General features: G+C 42.3%; 1 protein-coding gene across 1 annotated transcript; it reads left to right on the top strand.

Moving 5' to 3' along the window:
- Window positions 1-2,255: 2,255 nt before the first annotated feature.
- On the top strand, window positions 2,256-19,256 carry LONRF1 (LON peptidase N-terminal domain and ring finger 1). The gene is made up of 12 exons (XM_063135182.1): window positions 2,256-3,063; window positions 6,331-6,449; window positions 7,718-7,840; window positions 9,172-9,318; window positions 10,203-10,443; window positions 10,526-10,622; window positions 11,827-11,941; window positions 13,096-13,217; window positions 15,211-15,369; window positions 15,456-15,618; window positions 16,284-16,436; window positions 17,555-19,256. The coding sequence occupies exons 1-12, from the start codon at window positions 2,415-2,417 to the stop codon at window positions 17,711-17,713; spliced, it is 2,247 nt and encodes a 748-aa protein (XP_062991252.1). The 5' UTR covers window positions 2,256-2,414; the 3' UTR covers window positions 17,714-19,256.
- The last annotated feature ends 524 nt before the right edge of the window (window positions 19,257-19,780 follow it).

Here is a 19,780-nt window from a genome sequence, read left to right as displayed (position 1 = left end):
CAAGGAACTCAAGGCGGCATACATAACCCTCCTCCTCCTATTTTATCCTCACAACAGCCCTGTGAGGTAGGTTGAGCTGAGAGTCTGTGACTGGCCCAAAGTCACCCAGTGAGCTTCCATGGCCAAGTGGGGTCTAGAACCCAGATCTCCCAACTCCTAGTCCAACACTCTAGCCACACCACCACACTGGCTGCCAGACGTTGTTGGTCTTACAGGGTTCGGCATTCACCTTCTGGGGTGAATCTCTTGGCTTCTCATCACTCCTACCACAGCAGGTAAGGCTCACACCTTCCCCACTCCAGCAGATGGTTTGATTAGTGCAGCTGTTCTTCACAGGGCAGTTGGTTTCAATGGCAACTGTGAGGGGGCTACGGGCTCAGGCCACATAGTAAAACCCTCAGGAAGTGGAGATGGCAGTTAACATGTGAGGACAAACTGCAGGTCCCTCTACTAGCGAACTCAGGTGATTGAGTGCCTATTAGTAGGGAAACAAAATCTGGCCACTCAAAAATAAGCTAGTGGTTCTACATACTTCCCAGGTGTGCAGAAGTACACACGATTATAAACTGAACTTGTGAGAATCCAGGATTTACAGATGTTTGGTGGTAGCTGAGCCTACAGAGCAGCCTTTCCTGGTGCTCTCCAGATGTTTTGGACTATAACTTTTAGCATTCCTGACCATTGGCCATGTTGGGGTTGATGGAAGTTAAAGTCTAAAATATCAGGAGGATAGCACATTGGGGAAGGTAATTCACCCCACTGTCTGGAAATGGAACTTTAATATTCACAGTAAATACTAAAAAAAGGAAAGGAACCTCTCATGCAAGCACTTGAGTCATTACTGACTCCTAGAGGGATGCCTGCTTTCGCTGTTTTCTTGGCAGACTTTGTAGCTGGGTGGTTTGCCATTGCCTTCCCCAGTCATGGTTACCTTTCCCCCAGCTAGCTGGGTACTCATTTTACCGACCTCGGAAGAATGGAAGGCTGAGTCGACCTGAGCTGGCTGCCAGAGAACCAGCTTCCGCTGGGATCGAACTCAAGTTGCCCAGCCACAACTATACTAAAATCCTGGATTTCTCAATTCTCTTTTCTGTGGGCAGCTCTCACTTTTGTCCTGGGGAAAAAAAAAAGTTCACGCACACAAAGAACGCTCTTACAACTCCCAGCATGCTCCAAAAAAGTTGTAAGATTTTTTCCTGTCTAAACACGCATAGGATTGCACCCTTAAAGAACCAAATGTCAGATTAGCCTATGGGTGAAAGCAGGTGAAACACAGGAAGCTACTTTATACCTAGTCAGGCCATGTGTCAATTTATCTCAGCGTTGTCTATGCAGGTCAAAGACAGGCGTCTTTCTCAACCAGGCAATCTTACTTGCAATCAGGACCATGCAAAGCATGTGCTCAATCACTGTGGTCAATTATAGGGGGAGAAGGGCGGGGATAAAAAATGGAGAGCAGTCGGGTGGGGGTAGGAAAACTACCCTGCTCATGTCTCATCAGTTTGTAGTAAGCATCTAGGATTGAGGGATTAAGATTTAGGAGAGGCAGTGCACACCATGATTTAAAAAGAAAATATCAACAGCATCCACACCACTAGCTCTTTTCCAGCACATCGTCCGTGCATCACAATTCAACATGCAGAGCTTTTCCTCCTTTAAGTCTCTACAAATGGAGACATAAAGACGCCTGCTGATCTAGCACTTGCATCAGTAACAGCCCGACACTAGCTGGAGGAGCTTATGGAACCGACTCGCAAACAAATACACCCGGGGAGGGAAGCTTAAGAAGCTGACGGTGGCGGCACGCTGATTTCTCATGAGTCACGCTCTAACTCCACCCATCCGAGCGCATCCTTATTGGACCAGCATTCGGCCACACCTTCCACTCCTCTTGAGCAAAGAAGTTTTGGAGGAGCGCGAGCATGTGGCCCTGTTTTATAATTCCTCGCCACGCCCCTTTCCTTTGTCGCGCTCCTCGCGGCGGTCTGTCGGCCAATCGAAAGTAAGTCTGCGTGGAAAGTCAGATGACGCGTCTTTTTATGTAAGTCTGTGATATTGCTTCGCCGCTCCAAAGGTGGGGGCGTCCGGCCCTTACAGTTACCTGTTAGGACAAGGGGGCGCGCGCGCCCACACACACGCGGGGGGCGAACTCTGAAAGAAGTGGAGGGGGCGCGCGGGTGGAGCCGCGCGTGAGCGCGCTTCACAGCTAGTAACGACCGAAAAAGCCGTCCTGCCGGAAGCGCGCCTGCGCGCCCTTCTGTTTCTACGAAGAGAGATAACGGCGGGCGGCGGCGGCGGCGGCGGCAGCGGCAGCAGCAGCAGCAGCAGCAGCAGCAGGAGTCTCGTGCCACACCCCCCTCCGGGATCCGGACGGGCCGCGGGTGTGGGGGGGAAAGAGGAGGAGGGGAGGCGAAATGGCGTCTTCGCCGGTGGCCGTCGAGACAGCCCTAGAGCCCGGTGGCAGCGGTGCCGGTCAGTCGGAGCAGGAGCGGTTGCTGCGACGCGGGGAGCTGCTGGCCCTGAGCAACCACCTGAAAGAAGCGCTGGAGACGTACTCGGCGGCGCTGCGCCTCGGCCCGGCGCCCACCTCGACCTCCCGCCGCCGCCTGGGCACGCTGGTGGACTGCCTGGTGCTGCACTACCGCCTGAGGCAGCGGGAGCAAAAAGCCGGAGCGGCTGGAAACGCACCGGAGGGTCAGGAAGCTGAGGCCGGGGAAGAGGAGCCGCCGCCGCTGCCGCCGGACGCTCGGGAAGAACGCGGAGGAGCGACGGCGGAGCTTTTCCGCTGCTGCGGCTGCCGAGGCTTCCTGGGCGAGCCGGTGACGGCGCCGTGCGGGCACACCTACTGCCGCCGCTGCCTGCGCGAGGAGCTCCGCGCCCGCTGCCGCCGCTGCGGGGACCCCCTCGGGATGTCGCCCGTCGCCGTGGTCCTCGGCCAGTTGGCGGAGAAGTGGTTCCCGGAGGAGTGCGAGAGGGCGCGGACCCGGCGCCGCGTGGGCGAACTGCTGGGGCGCGGGCAGCTCCGAGAAGCTCGGGAAGCCGCCAGTCGGGCCCTCCTAGAGGGTAAGCGACGAGAGCTCGGGCCTTGAAAGCGTTTGGGGCAGCATTGGGCCCCGGGATAAACTTCCCCCCCTCGCCGCGTCACCTCACAGAGAAAGACGTGCCCACCCGAGCGTAGGTATATTTTACTCATAAGTAAATTCCATTGAGTTCAGTGGGCCTTGGTGCAAATGAACACAAGTGCCTTCAAGTCTGACAGGCAGGCTATGGGTGGAGGCTCCTTGAACTCAATGGGGCTTGTAAGTAAATGTGCATAGAGTTGGGCTCTGGACGACCGCTGCACTCAAAGTTTTTACTCCGAAGACGCTCCTGTGGAGGCATTTGGGAATCCTGCATGGAGCTGTCATGAGTAGTTACTGTATGCTCACATGTAACTTGCTCTAGCTGATTCCTACATTTGTTTCTATCACTTGATGACTATTGCATCATGGGCTGACTGTAAATAAACCATTGAAGTTTATGGAAACCATGTTCCACATAAACTCTTCTTGAATGAAATGCATTCGCATATTCTTCTGCAAATTAGTGTTGCATAATCAAGTGCACTCTATGCCCCTGTCGTGAGCTAGCACTGGGAGCTGTGAGGAGCTTTCTAGAAAAAGTATGCACATCAAATTACAAACATGTATAATCCTCAAACATGGCAGTCTGCAGGAGTACTGGAAATTCCTAGTATTTACTTTTGTGCTATAGGAGTCTCGTGAAAAAATCACAAATGTGGATTCCCCCGCCACACACACACACAAACCTTTTCGTTGTGTATTTGGGGTTAAAGGGATTATCCTAAGAGTTTAATGGGTATTTTATGTGATTGGGAGATCATTATTATTTTGCACAACTTAATGTGATGTCAGTTGTCTCATCGTTCTCAGTTTTATAGCAGAGTAAATACATTTGTGTCTTGTCTCTAAACTCTATTTCCTGAAAGTTGGCATTTCTTTACAGCAGACACAAAAGTAAAGCGAAATCTTTGATAAATGCATTCCAGAGGATTAACCTTTTAAGTCGACGTAGTGGCTAAGAAACAAGTTTTGTAATGCTATAATTTCCTAATGGCTTGTGGGAATGTTTGGACTTCTATAGTTCAAAACTCATCTTCAAATTATATACAAAAATTAAAACTTAAAATAAATTATGTATGCTTCTAACACAAGGGATCCACATATGAGCAAAACCTGTAGATGGGCTAGCCGTGTCTTAAGAGACTGAGTTTGTGGTGAAGGGAGTCACTTGGCTGTGAAACCTTGAGACACAGATACTTAGGACCAGTAATCAGTCATGTTGTATCTACTTTGACAGATAGGCTTATTTTCAGTCTCCTTCTCAAGTGTTACTGAGACAATTTGCAGGAGGCCAGGGCTAGTTGCATAAGCAGATGGAGGCGTGGAAGGAGAAAAGGTTGTATAATGCTGGTGACATCACAGATGGGCGTGTTGGGCCTTTCACAACACATTGCTGAGAAAAGAAGTGGGGTATGATGAGGTCAACGGATATGATTAGTATAATATTCAAGGAGTGTTTTACAGCATGTTCATTGAGTAACTACTTGTAACGCAGTGTGAAAAACAATAGTTTAATAATGTGCATGATTATACACATGCTTCTGTGTTTCCTAATGATGGATTTGGGCTGCTAGTCATCTTGACACTCTTTAAGCAGTTGTTTTGGTTTTCTAACTGTTCAAATCATGCTCAGCACATAGAAAACTCGGGGTCTCATTCTTTGTAATTATTACAGTATTTCTATCTTGCACTTCTGTAGTCCTGGTATTTTACCTTCAAGATTAAAAAGCAGATATAGGGTAGAAAATCATTCAACTTTCAGAGCCTGATCCAAATATTTTTTACTATCTACCTGGAAAAGTTTTATCACTGCTTGAAAATTGTGTAATGTGTTCAAGGAACTGTGTGAAGATGCTTCCTTTTTCTAATATATGTGCTAGGTAAGGTGTCAGAACAAGCAAATGTCCTTGAAATGACTGCATGTGTGGGTTAGGGGATGGAATATATACTAGGAACATACTTATTTGCTATGAGCTGAAAGCTTTTTGGATATATGTAAGTGTGCATAGTGCAATAAATGCCCATAATCTGATGCAGGTTAGCTAGCAAATATGTGGTTTAGAGACTGGGATTGTGGCAAGAGGAGAGACTTAGCTGTAAAACCAGCAATAAAATAACTATAACTTCAAGGACTGCTACAACTCACTCTAGATAATATAATCAATTGGATAAAATTCTAAATTTGGGATGTGACCTGTTGTGCCATATTTATATGACCCCGATTCACTTAGTAATCCTCTGTCATGTGACTTGATCTGCAGAAGCAGTCTGAGTGGGATGCTGGACATCTGGTATAATGGAGCTATAAACAGCCATAAAGTCTTAGAAAGGTCTTGAGCTGGACTTTTTGAGTTACTTTTGCTCTTGCTATATACCAGTATGGATCATAGAGCAGTTGAGCAAAGAACATATGTACTGTGCGTTTAGATGCACATGAAGACTAAGGCTGGAGAAGTATTTTAAGTGGTTAGATACCACCATGAATTCAGTGACGTGAGGTGGAAAATTTTCCAGTGTTGTATTTTTCATAGAAAATTTTCTGTTTCGTACGTTCATTTGCCAATTGCAAATACAATATTAGGAAAGCTTGGCAGTCTCAAAGTTGTAATTCACATTTCTCAGGTGATTGATTATCCCTAGCAAGTATGTGATTATCCCTAGCAAGTATGTGAGAGAATACATATATGTCAATGAAATACAAATATGTCTCATTGTGATGTAGAGCCAGTAGGTAATGACAAAGAAATGGAGGGTGGAAGAGTTGAACTCTGTGGAAGAGTTGAACTCTATTGAAATAGATGAGTGGTTGTCAACATATGTTCTTTGGACATTTTCATTACCTATATATTCCCCCTCTTAAATTTATACTATGTAAGGGAAGTGCTATTTTTAAATTTTTTACAGATATTCCAATTAAAAAAAATCCAAGTAATATAACATTTAGATCACATTAAGTTGCTTTAATTTTCTCAAGTATTTCAGGTCAAATACTTGTACTGTTTTCAGACAGACAATTGACATGGGGTAAAATAAATGCTAAATTAGCTCTCTCTAGGGCAGGGGTGGGCATCTTGTGTCCCTCTGGATGTTTTGACCTCCAGCTTCCTTTAGGTGTAGCATAAGCCAAAACATCTGTTATTTGTGATAACAGAAATTTATGCAGTTAGTGTTGGAAAGTTAATGAAATACTATTTTTTTTTAATTTTAGATCCCAGTGACTTGATGTTGCAAGTTTATAGAGCTGAATCCTATGCTGGACTCCAAGAATTTAAATCTGCCCTAGATGACCTGAATGCTGTTGTTGCTAAAATGCCAAATTGGCCTGAGGTAAGCTTAAAGTATAAATACATAGTTTTAAGTTGCATATAACTGGCTTTTATGAGCTGTGATGCCTCACTAATATTGTCAAGATCACTTCTAAATGTGGATGTGAGTTTTTTAGCAGGCATAGCAGAAACTTCTAGCAGAAATCCTTTTCTGGTTGTGCTGCATTGTCAAGCACAGTTGTGCAGGAGTTTGAAAATGTTGTCTAAGGTGAATGGCAGGCATATTTATGCTTGGTTACAAGCAATTCAAGACAAGGGTTCACTGATTCCCCCCATCTCCAGTTCTACTACTGAACTGCCTGGCTTCAAGCTAGGGACAAGTTGTGAAAATGCCAAATGAACCACAGGTTAACTGGGTTAGTCTGCGTGTGCTTTCCCCTACTCCACCTGTTTGTTTGTTTTTTGCTTGATACAAGCGAATATAATTTCCACTCAACACTCTTTGAAATAAAGCAGTTCAGCTGTACTTCTCACCAAAAGTTCCAACTTCCAAACCAAACTCCACAACCATGAAACAGCCAAGGAAGAAAGTCCTGAAACAATGGGTTTTATCAGACAAGTGTTTTATTGCACGCTCACTACTGCCCACTTACAGTTTTTCACGAGTCCTTTAGACAACGCCGTCTGCCTCCCATGTACCTCCCGCTCCTTCTTGTCTTCTTTCTGTCACAAAATGTATGCCTTTTAAACCAATTTTTTTTGTGGAGGGGGAGACGGAATATGCTGCAGATTCCTACTGTGTGCAGGAAAAGTGGCGTGAAAAAAATGGCCCCTGAATGGGCCCCATGGTCTTAGTTTACTTTCTCTTTCTTCTTCAGGAAGAGTCTGATCTAAACAATTCTCTCCAGGGGTAGGGGCTACCCTTCCTTCCCAGACTAGCCCTGCCTAATGACAGTTAAGCAGGATCTTCATGAGTTCTAAGAGCTCAGCAGCTGATACTACATAGGAATTAGTGGTGGTAGAATGCATGGGGTGTTCCATCCTTTATTTATAATCTAATTCCTTCCAAAGGGGGCCCTTTCTGCCATGATCATGCTCTCAGCTCTTGAGACCATTATTTCAAAATATGTTCCATTGATTTCACTGAGACTTTCTTCTAATGCACCTCCTAAAATCCTAGCCGGAGGATGCAGTCCTAATAGGAAGCAAGTGGAACTCAGTGGGACCTGTTTTCAGAGTACATAGAACCAGGCCTGCAAAATTTTCTGTGATGCAAACCAAATAATTACCATAGTATGTTTTACACTTAATAGAAAATACTTCTTTCAGGTCTACTTCAGAAGAGCAAAAATACTTCATAATGCTGGTTCTATAGATGATGCCTTACAGCTATTTCTTCACTGCCTAGCACTTGATGAAGGATTTCTTCCAGCAAAGCTAGAAGTGGAGAAGGTACTTAAACAGTATTATCACTGCAGCTTTTAAAGCTCAGCTAAAAACTTTTCTTTTTCCTAAAGCTTTTAAAACCTGATGTTGTTTGGACTTAATACTGTTAGTTTTACCCTACCCTGTGCCTGTTTACCCTACCCAGCGCCTGTATGCATTCTCTTCCCCTCCTTATTGCTTTACTATGATTTTATTAGAATGTAAGCCTATGCGGCAGGGTCTTGCTATTTACTGTTTTACGCTGTACAGCACCATGTACATTGATGGTGCTATATATATAAATAATAATAATAATAATAATAATAATAATAATAATAATAATTTTAACACCCTTTAAAAATGTATTTTTGTTTTGAAAGAGGATAGAAAATAGAACTTGGATATCAGTTAATCTTACAAAGATCAGAAACTTGGAACTAGTTAAAAGCTCAGCTGGCTAAGCAGTCATAATTTCAAAAAATAGCTGTTTATATTAAAAATGAATGCTTTGATTAACATTTCATAAAGTAGTAAATGAGCAAAGTGTGAGAGAGGGTTACTTAAGGAGGTGAGTGCTATTTGGATCTCTTACCTTCTGTGAGACGGGATGCTTGGGAAATGTTTTTAGGGGTGAATGTTGGCAGGATTGGGCAGTGTGGGGACTCAACTACTGTGACAGCATTGAGTGGGTTATGATTTTATTGAATCCCACTTGTGGGATTTTAATTGTAAGCTCTAGGAACTACTCCTGCCTGAAAAGAAGTGTATAAATATAATAAAGAAAACAAACATTAACGAAGAGTTTGTTATCGAGTTTGCAAAGCAGTAGAGTAAAATTAGGAGGAATAAACTTTGGCAGGATTGAGACTTCTGTCAATCTGAGAGAGTGCTGATTGAAGCTGATTTTTTAGTATGTCTGACATAATTAATGCGTAAATATTGAAACAATATTGAGTAAACCTAAGGCAGGGATGGATGGAGACTGGGAAGCATGGGCGGGAGGGTGCTCTTGCACCATGTCCTGCTTGTTCATCCCTGGTCAACAGCTGGTTGGCCACTGTGTGAACAGAGTGCTGGACTAGATGGACCCTTGGTCTGATCCAGCATCAGGGAACTTCTTATCTTCTTATGACTGTATGGCCCTCCAGATCTTATTGAACTGCAACTCCCATCATCTCTCATCATTGGGTATATTGGCTAGGGCTGAGACAGGTGTTGCAGTTCAGCAACATCAGGGGGCGGGGGGCACATTCTCCATCCCTGGTTTAAAGTCATTGTGCCATATATGAGAGGAAAACTGATAATGTTGGACTTCAGTCATAGTTGGATCTTATCCCTTAATATTGGCAATTTCACAGATGCTGTGTGATTTGCTGTCACCAGAAAATGTGAGAGAGAGTTTGAAAGAATCTACTTTGAATTCATCATATGTTCGAAGTAAACCATTTATTTGTGGTTCTGAATCTGAAGCGTCTTGTGTTCATTTGCCTCTCACTTCAGAGCCAGTAAGTAACGAGTATTTATTATAGTTTGATTTTCTACACATTTAGGTTGTGATGTCAGTGTGCCTTTGTTACATGTTATTTCTTTTAGTTAGTTGTGACTTGTTTATAACATATCAAAGGCTGACAGGGATGTCAAAAGAATCTTGTGCAACTTTTTGCACTAGAATAGGATTCTTTGTAAAATTGGCAGTTTCCTGTTTTGAACAGTCTGGTGTCTTGTAATTAGTGATTTGTTGCTAGGGGTCTCTGGCATTGGGGCGGGAGAGAAGATACAAATTGCGCATATACTAATGAAAACTATTAAACCATTTTGCAAAACTTTGATAGGTTGTTCAACAATAACTTTTAAAATAAAGAACTTTACCCTGAACATGGATGCTGTTACCTTTACTACCGCACACTGAAAATGTGTGTTTTGAGTTCTGCATTCCAGAATGCTCTTTTTGTCTTAAGGCCCCTGAGGTTTTATTTCAGTGCTGTAGAGTGCAATGAAGTATATATCTTTTAGGAAATTTATTTCTCATAATTCCAAGTTGGCAACACATTGAAGTGGTAGCAAGGTGAGCTCCCATCAAAAGATGTGCCTAGTTTCACAATTGAAAGAGCATAAGTAGAATTTTTAAAGTACAAAACAACTGCTAGTATTCCACTAGTGTCAGATATTCTTATAGTTTTATTCAAATCATACTAATGATATGAAACGTTTTGGAGTAATACATATATTTTCAGAGTAGTCCTTGGTGCCTGGGAAATTACCTATCCAGGATAACAAGGAAGGTTTGCCTGAGAAATTGTGAAGCTGCTGGTGGAATATTTGTTGCCAATTCATTATGTGAAATTCTGATAAACTGCATTCCTACCCTTTTCTCATTCTTTTCTGATAGGATTTAGAAGTGCCACGGGTTACATCACAGCCTATTGGAGGAAATCTTCATCGTGCACAGTCTGCCCATTCTCTTAACTCAACAGAAAAAATTGCCAAAGATGATGGATTAAAAAGGGTTTCTTCTGAACCTCTGCTTTCTAGCCAAGAGAAAGGTGCTTTATTAAAAAGGAAGTTGTCCTTTTCAGAACAAGAAGTTGCTATTTGTGAAGATGGAAGGAATAAGCATAAAAAACAAGGAGGTAGATGTTTAATTATGCATATTACTTTCTGATCTGTTCAGTATTTCATGTTTTGATAATACCTTGTTTTGTTGGTTTGTAGAAACTACAAAAAGGGATGCGGCCTTTTTACTGAATTATGGAGCAATTCCAGAGGACTTGGTTGATGCATCAGACTTTGAGTGTTCGCTTTGTATGAGGTAGTGCAGTGAGTTTTTTATTAATATTTATGGGCATTTTTCATTGTGCTTAACTGCCCAAAGGCAGCTTTTATATTAAGGTCCTTGCACAGAAAATGCTGAAAATTGCTTCCATGCTGTGCAGGGAATAAGCACAATGTTAGTAAGCCTCCTATTATGTGTGCAACCCTTTGTATGGATAGTGCTGCATTCCTGTTTTGCTTTAGAACCTGTAAGGTAGCTTTCAACATAACAAGGTTAGTCCACATGGTTACAAATATCATGCCTGCCCTAGTGTGGACTTTCTGCACAATCGTTGATGATCGTGTCGTGGCAGGCTCCGTCGAATATTTCATGTGCCTACAGAGTCACGAGGCAAAGAGTGGCAGAAACCCCTGCCGCTCTTGCCCAGTGGGTCTCTGTAGGCATGTGTCAGCCAACCCGGGAAGCGCATGTGGAGCCATCAATTGTGCAGTAACTGGGTGGGGCAGGGCGGGGTGTTGCGATCGGTGGAATGATGTCTCCCACTGTTTGACATTACACATCAATCCACGGGAGACATCCTTCTCCCTCCCGCGATCCATTTTGATATGGGATGGGGGAATGGCAGGAGAGCTTCCATCCCCCTGTTCCCATATCCTAATGGATAGTGGGGCGAGGCAGCGGAAGCATGTCTCCTGCTTCAGCTACAGAAGAGTTGGGGAGGAGGAAGGAGCTCTCCTGCCTTCCCTCCAACCTCATATCGAAATGGACCGGTGGGGGAGGATGTCTCCTGTGGCTTGACGCCCAGATCATGGCACTCCATCCCTCCCAGGGACGGGATGTGCACGCACTTGGGAACATGTGGGGAGCCACATATTGTGGCGCCCCACCCAGGAATGGCACGTTCCTTGAGAATGCCCCTTTTGTGCCAGGTCCTGATGGGAGGTGGGGGTGGCACAAAGGGTGATTCTCATGGGAACAAGCACCACTATTTGGTGGGGGAGGACAGAGGGGATTGGTGGTGGGCAATAGTCAACCCTGTGTTAATAGTCAACGCCATGGATGACTATTTAGGGGGGTACCGAAGATGACATGATAGTGGTCATCCATGGAGTTGACAATTAATACAGGGTTGACTATTGTCTGTGTGTGTGCATGTGCTCAGAATTGCTTTCTTCTCTGCTTTAATTTCCAGCTTAATGTTTGACTGTACCATGAATAATTTTTTGAAATTTTGTTACAGGCTTTTCTTTCACCCTGTGACAACACCCTGTGGCCATACATTCTGCAAGAATTGCTTAGAACGTTGTTTAGACCATGCTCCTCATTGTCCTCTGTGTAAAGAAAGCTTAAAAGAGGTAACTTTCCCCCCCCCCCGTAGACATTTGTGCTAAGGCACTTTTGCCATTTAACAAAAATTAATTTGAATTCAGAGTCTAAAAAACTAGTGGAAACTAAGTGATTTGGTTGCTGTTTTCTGTATGCATGAAAATGGCTTTCAGTTTGTTGAAGTTATCATAAGCAAGAATTAGGGCTTCAGTGTGATTGAATGCATTCTAATTTATTTAATCAGTTTTTTAAATATATTAATAGTGCAATTATGTTCATGTTTAGACAGAAAAAAGTCCTACAACTCCCAGCATTCCTCAGACAGCCATGGTGGGAAACATTGCAAGTTGTAGGATTTTTTCTGTCTAAGCATGCATAGATTGCACCCTAAGCAATTTATTTTATATTTGCATAAACCTAAATCACGATTACTCAGGAATAATACATTATATTTATGTTTTAAATAAAATATTGAATGAACAGATGATACTACATGTGTGGTATGCGTGTATATATATTGTAAACTGGCAGCTAGATACATCTGCCCCTTCCCCAGTAATGTACACAAGAACAGTTGCCCACCCCAACTGCCTACACATCAACTGTTCCCAGCAACGGCCAGTCAACAGATACATACAACGAGCATGGGACCTCTCTTTGTTCCTGAAGCTGCTGCCTTCTTCTCGTTCCCCTGCCGCCTCTGGACACAGCATTAGCCACCTTGTAAGACATCATATGGTCTCTTTTAAACAGCCAAGAGGTGTCAACATAGCTTTATCATTTGTAGTTGGGACAGCTGAAATTTGACCCAGGAAAAGAGGCCACAGATGCACACGGTGAAGCTTATGTTACAGACATGTTGGCACATGGGGGTTAATTGCACCTAAATTTTTATTGAGAAAAGCTTTTAATTGATGGCATTGATCTATTCATGTTGCAGCCCTAATAAAAATCAGTTTGAAGTGCATAGGACTCTTTTTTTGTATATATAAAGCTACTGGGATATGGAGCTGGCATCCAAGAGGAAGAGATAGTATTTAGCCTAAGATTGCTAGGTCACCTACTCTGTGTAGGATGCTTTGAAATTGTACTGACGATGAATAAGCAATATTCTGGAGTCACAGCAATCTTGTAGTAAATAAGTTCTAATGGCTTAAGATTTTATTTTTAATTTTACTTTTAGTATCTCGCAAGTAGAAAATACTGCATCACACAATTGTTGGAAGAACTAATAGTGAAGTATTTGCCCGCTGAATTATCTGAGAGGAAAAGAATTGATGATGAAGAAATGGCTGAACACTCGAAGTAAGTATGTGTGTGTGTGTGTAATTAATTAGTGACTTTGTTTAGGAACAAGACCTAATTTGCACAGTTGCATACCTGTTGGTTAAATAACTATTGCGCCCTGAACTTGGGGACTTACAACTATCCAATGTAGGGCGGCTGCAGCATGGAGGGTATCCTTTCCTCTGTGTTCCGCCTGCCCTGCTTTTTCGGCTAGATGGCTAATTTTGGCCGTCTAGCTGGGGACTTTGGAGCAGGGGAGGCCATGTGGAGCTTAGGAAGCTGTCTAAGCCAGCTTCCCCAGTCCCTTCCCCACCCTTGGGACCGCCTGTATTTTGTCCACTGCACTGGCTGCAAAGGGTCAGGAGCTCCCAGTTTGGAGCACTATCTGTGAGCGTGGAGTCAGAAAGCTGAAAAATCTTATGTCCCCTCAGATGCTGTCTGGGGAACACAGGATTGTTCCCTAAACTTCCTTTTATTTCCATTATTTTTTCAAACTGTAGTGTCTCAATATACACCGTGGATATTACTACACTACCTCATAAAAGGCAGAAAGCACTGTTAAAAGGTGTTAAATGAATTAGGTGGAGGTAGAGTGAGCAGTTTAAGTCCTGCAAGTGAGGGTGATTCTTCCTGCTTTACATCCATTACATTCCCTAAAGGCGCTCATAGTAGCGTGTAGTAACATTCTCAGCACTGTTGTGAGGATTTGATCAAGGCATTCAGTGTGCTGCATAGCCAGCTGACAATTTGCACATGATTCCCCACTTTCTCATGCCCGAACTGCACATGACATCAGCATAAGTTGGTCTCATTCAATAAAGGTTTGCTTCATTTTGTACAAAATGGGTGGATCTGACATTAAAAAGCAAATAGTATGCATGGGCACAGGATACTAAATCTCCCTCTGCCCATGGCTTCACATCTATGGAGTCTGTCACCCGGTATCGCTTTTCCAGCAAATCTCACTTTGGAGCCTGGCTGAGGAAAATACACTTGGAAGGAATGGACTTTGGGGGAGTAAGTGGTGGGGAGGGTTCTGTACCTCCTCCTCCCCTCCCCCATTTTTTAAAATCACACCGGTTTGCCATTCTTTATAGATGACTAGGGAAAATCATCTAAAGACAGAAATCTGTTCCTGTTGCATGTAGTTTTGGTCTAAGCTCAGCACTCTGGCACAATCTTACATTGGCCTCATAGACACAAACTTGGAATTTATCTTTCTTACAGCATTACTAAGGAACTATGTATGCCTATGAGCAAGTCATTGGTGTGTCAGGATACATCTGGAAATATGTTCTAATCTTATGCATATCTGAAGTGTATATGATCACAAATGCAACTTTAAAAAAGACTTCCCCCAAATTTAATAAGCAATTTCTGTTGATTTCAGACCGTGTAGGAGCTTGTGTACCCTTGGTATTTTTCCAGGGGGATCTGCCTATATACATGTAGATGGCAGGCTAAAATCTTTCTCTTCCAGCAGACATTTCATCTTTAATCTGTTTCTTCGATTAACTTTACTGCTGCCTCTTGAATATTTTAAATATCTTTAACATGATATTTGATTATATTGATATTTTAATTTTTGTATTCTTTTAATTGTTTTGGGTTTTTGTAATTGTAAACCACCCTGAAGGCATTTGCTAGATGGGTGGCATCTAACTTCAATAAATAGCTAAATAGTTAAATATATTTAAGAGATTAATATACAACAAGTGGACACAAAATATGACCACCAAATGTAGGAAACGAAAAATACTGACATATAGATATTTGGCTGAGAATACTGAATGTTGGCCTGCAACACTTGATGTAATGTGTTGGTTTAAATTTCTGAATTGGTGGTCCATTCAGTTTGAAGAGTAGGCAAGAATTTGTTTAATGGTGAGGAAGAACATATGTGGTGGGTTGGGTGTGTGTGTGTGTGCTTGATTTGGGGGGGATACTTGAACATTTTGCTGTAGTTTAAAAAAATACTGCTATAATTTATTTTATGTATTTTTTTCTTCAGCTTAACGGACAATGTTCCGATCTTTGTTTGCACTATGGCCTACCCAACTGTGCCTTGTCCCCTCCATGTGTTTGAGCCAAGGTATCGACTGATGATTCGAAGGAGTATAGAAACAGGGACGAAACAATTTGGGATGTGTATCAGTGACCCCAAAAAGGGGTATGTGTGTATTTCATTATCAAAAATAAAACATTCATGAAAAGCATTTGTAAGACTTTGGTTAACACGGTGTTCCTCCCTCCTAGGTTTGCAGATTACGGCTGCATGTTGTACATTAGAAATCTTGACTACCTGCCAGATGGGAGGTCTGTTGTGGATACAGTTGGATTAAAGAGATTCAGAATTCTTCAAAGAGGGATGAAGGATGGTTATTGCACTGCAGACATTGAGTATTTAGAAGATATAAAGGTATTGAGACTTCAGTTTCTCTTAGCGTTGAAGAGAAGATGCATTGTTAAAACAAAACATTCTTCTAATTATGTATCTTGGTTGTTGCATGCCTGTTCAAATATGAAGCACACTGCATATAAAATCCATGTATTTAAGTTGTTAGTTTAGGTGGGAGGAAGAAAACATTAACTACAATGGATGGCAAGAGATTAGAAATCCAGTTTGATTCTAAGTGAATAAAATCTTCATCTAATTCAGCATTGCAGATAACTATTCAAGGGGCAGATGTTCTCCTCTGCCCTGCTAGCTGCTTCTCTTGCATTCTGCTGCCATGAGGTTGATTGTGGCTCTGGAGGAGTTGTGTTGCATGTGCAGCACAACTCATTTCTCTATTGCAGCCTTAAAGCTCAAAGAGCATAAAGCAAATGAGTTGTTGATTTTGCCATTTTGAGTATTTTGGGGGACATGTGCTACTTGCTGTACACAAAAAAGCCTATGAAAACTGCCACTTTAAGCATAAGTATTGGAGGTTCTGTTTAAGCATCCTCTTCTCACATGCAGAGTGGCCTCTGGATGTATTGCAGCACATATAGAATTGTGAATCTGGCACTAGCTGTATTTGTACAAGAAGCTGTATAATTGTGTAAACACTTCCATGGCTAAATTGTCTTTCTCATGCATAGGTTCAAAATGAAGGTGAGATGAAGAAACTTGGAGAACTCCATGATTTTGTATACAACCAGGCTTGCAGCTGGTTCCAAAGCTTAAGAAACAGGTTTCGTAGCCAAATACTTCAGCACTTTGGTCCAATGCCAGAGAGGGAGGAAAACATACAGGTATTTAGGGGCTATATAGTATATGATCTGAGTCCCTTTGCTACTAAAGAAGCAGAAAGGAGAATGGTACAGTAAATGATTTGATAATAGTAGGGTGATCATATGAAAAGGAGGACAGGGCTCCTGTATATTTAACAGCTGTATTGAAAAGGGGATTTCAGCAGGTGTCATTTGTATATATGGAGAACCTGGTGAAATTTCCTCTTCATCACAACCGTTAAAGCTGCAGGTGCCCTGCCCTCTTTTAAAATGGTCACTCTAGTATAGCTCCTGCAGCTTTAACGGTTGTGATGAAGAAGGAATTTCAGCAGGTTCTCCATATATACAAATGACACCTGCTGAAATTCCCTTTTCTATGCAACTGTTAAAGATACAGGAGCCCTGACCTCCGTTTCATATGGTCACCCTAGTAATAGTAATGGTGAGGCAAAAATAAGGCAATGCCAAACCTCAAGTTAATGCTAAGTAATATTTATTTCTGAAGAAGTGTAAAAAGCCCAGTGTGTTAGATGAGTTGCCTGGGGCAATGAATCCTGACTTATTCTTTAAAAACTCAGCTTACAGTCTTCTTTTTTTACACTTTAAGAAATAAAGCTGCAACATTTGGAGGTTTGCCTCTTTTTGTGGCAATATACAACATGCCCAAGGTGTTGCATAAGTGTGGTGGGATGGGTGAATGCTGTTGGCACACTAGCTGTCAGTGCGCAAAGACTGCAGCATTGCATTGTTACACTGAATGGAGAAGAGGCAGGGCTGTGTAGATGATTTTTGGGGGTGTCCATGCCATTTCAGTGTCACCATCTGATCTTGAGTATTGACCTGTTCCTAATGGGAGTGAACTGACAGGAAGAGACAAGCCGTACATTGGCTCAGCTATATCAAGACAAGCTCTTGTCACAGTTGCAGAAGACAATAATGCAAACTCCTGTTCTAGAATAGTACTGGAAAGCAGTCTATGTGTAATCTAGCTATTAGGTAAATTTGTTTTTTAAAAAAAGAAAATTCCTGATTTGTCTTAATCTAGATTTTGTAGAAATTTGGTGGCTGATGGAACACTGTTCTGAGATTTGTCACAATTACTCCAAATGTAATACTGCATTTTTGTTTCTTGTTTGTAGGAAATGGCTAATGGACCTGCTTGGTGTTGGTGGCTTCTAGCTGTACTCCCTGTGGACCCCAGATATCAGCTTTCAGTGCTGTCTATGAGGTCTTTGAAAGAACGTCTGATAAAAATTCAAGATATATTGACGTATTTCTCTAGAGACCAGTCCAAATGACTAACTGCCTGGATCTTACTGAAACATTACCCTGTTCTAGCTATAACAGCAGCTGGGTTTTTTGCAGCATTTGCACTTTTAGCGCTGGTTTGAGAATATCAGAACTGCTTTTCCTATTTTCCTTTACCAATAGTTCTTCACATGGGTACCTTCAGCTTGAAGGATACCACTAAAATTGCACAAAGAAAAATTGACCCAGCGACAAAAATGTGGGAGGAAAACTATTTTATTTGCACTATATGCAAGTGAGAATGTGTCCTATGAATGTATCCTATGATTTGAGTATTAGGAGCAGTGGAAAGTGCAGGATTTAAAACTGTCAGTCCAGGTTTACAATGTTAAGGATGCATACAAAATCTTGCAAATCAGAATTTGCCTCAGATGCAACACCCTGTTGCTATTTGCACAAGTATTTAAAATGTAGTATTAAATGTTGCTGTAGCAAACTTCTGTTTTGTGAGTGTCTTAAATATAAACATAGCACAAGTTAATTTTCTTGCGTACTTAATAATAATGATATAGATTTGGAGACATGTTAAAGAACAATTTAAAGATCATTCAAGAAGCTATTGAAATTGTGAACATATTACCTATAGCTGTACATTGTGAGAGACTGGGGTTGGACACAACTGACTACTAGCGTGTTGTTCAGGGTAGTTCATCTGAACACTTAAATATGTTTCTCCAGTATGTAATAACAAAGACTCACTGCAATCCTATGATCCAAGCGGTCAGCCTTCAGAGATCTCACCTCAAATACCCCTCTCCCAGCCCCCATGGAAGCATCCACATCCCCTACCTCTGGTTTTGAAACTCTGGCACTGGAGAGGGGAAGCATGAGGCATGCTGGGGGATTGTTAGGAGGAGAATCAGGAGAGGCATCCCATTGTAATCTGCACCAGTCCAGTAGCTGGTGTAAACTAACTCTCTCCTATTAGTTCCAACAGGAGAGAGTTGGTTAAAAGATAGAAGCTGGCTGGGGCGGGAAGGGGGAGAGGAAAAAAATAAGGAAAATGCTCTTCCTCCCTTACTTATGATCTCTGGGCATTACCCCGGCAGGGCTTTGGATATTTTGGAAGGTCTGACATCTAATCTTTCCATGATTGTTAAGATTGCCCTGCCAGAAAGCACTAAATACAGTAATGATTCCTAAATTTCTGTGCATACCACTCAGAAAAGTTAACAAACTTCCAGATTTGAAAATACAGTCAGTGACTTTCTCTTAGCTCCATGAATCAGTTGCAGCTCACCATATCCTTACAGGGAACTGATGTGAAAGAATGGGAACTACTGAAATACTAGTAGAAATAAGTTTTACCAGTTTTTTGAAAAGTTCAAAAACATTTGGTGCAAATAGAACTTCCATGCCTTATTCATATGAATACTACAGTGCAATGCAAAGGTTAGCATTCTGCTTGCCAATAGGTACTTTCTGTAGTTCTGTTTGTGAATGACTGTCTTGTATGTGAGTCATTTTGTAAAATTCTTTTTAAAATCTTGCTTTTGCTAATATTTAATTTTCAATAAACCTACAACTTATATATTTTCTTAAAACTATTTTTTCTGTTAGGGGGCTTTATGTACTAGCTTCATATGCTAAATAATGTATTAGCAGTATAAATCTCCATAGTAGGGCTTCTATCAGCAGAGGTTAATTTGATGTTTGAGATGAGGAATGGGGTTGGGTGGGGTGCTACCGTTGCTCTTAGTGGATCTTTCAGTGGTTTTTGTCAGAGGCACTCTTCAATGGTTCCTGTCCAAGTCCGTAGGGTTGGTCTCCAAGTAGAGGGGTTTCTGTGTGGGGGAGAATGCTTATTGACCTCTGGTATTTAGGCTGTGGGGTGCTACAGGGGTACACTGATAACACCCAGCTTTATTTCTCTAATAGCCTTGGGCCCATGCCTAGGTGCAGTGGTGGTCTAGATGAGGGCCAATAAACCATTTGTATCCTGGCAAGACTGACAGTGTGGATGAGTGACTCCCATGTCCAGGAAGTGTGTCAGTTGCTTGCTGGAAGGAGCGGGTGTGTAGTCTGTGTTTGCTCATTGATCCAACACTGTCATGGGA

This window comes from Elgaria multicarinata, chromosome 10, assembly GCF_023053635.1.
Source record: "Elgaria multicarinata webbii isolate HBS135686 ecotype San Diego chromosome 10, rElgMul1.1.pri, whole genome shotgun sequence".
NCBI classification, from domain to species: Eukaryota; Metazoa; Chordata; class Lepidosauria; order Squamata; family Anguidae; genus Elgaria; species Elgaria multicarinata.
Note: the sequence above shows the minus strand (reverse complement) of the source record. Positions and strands in the feature narration are given on the sequence as shown.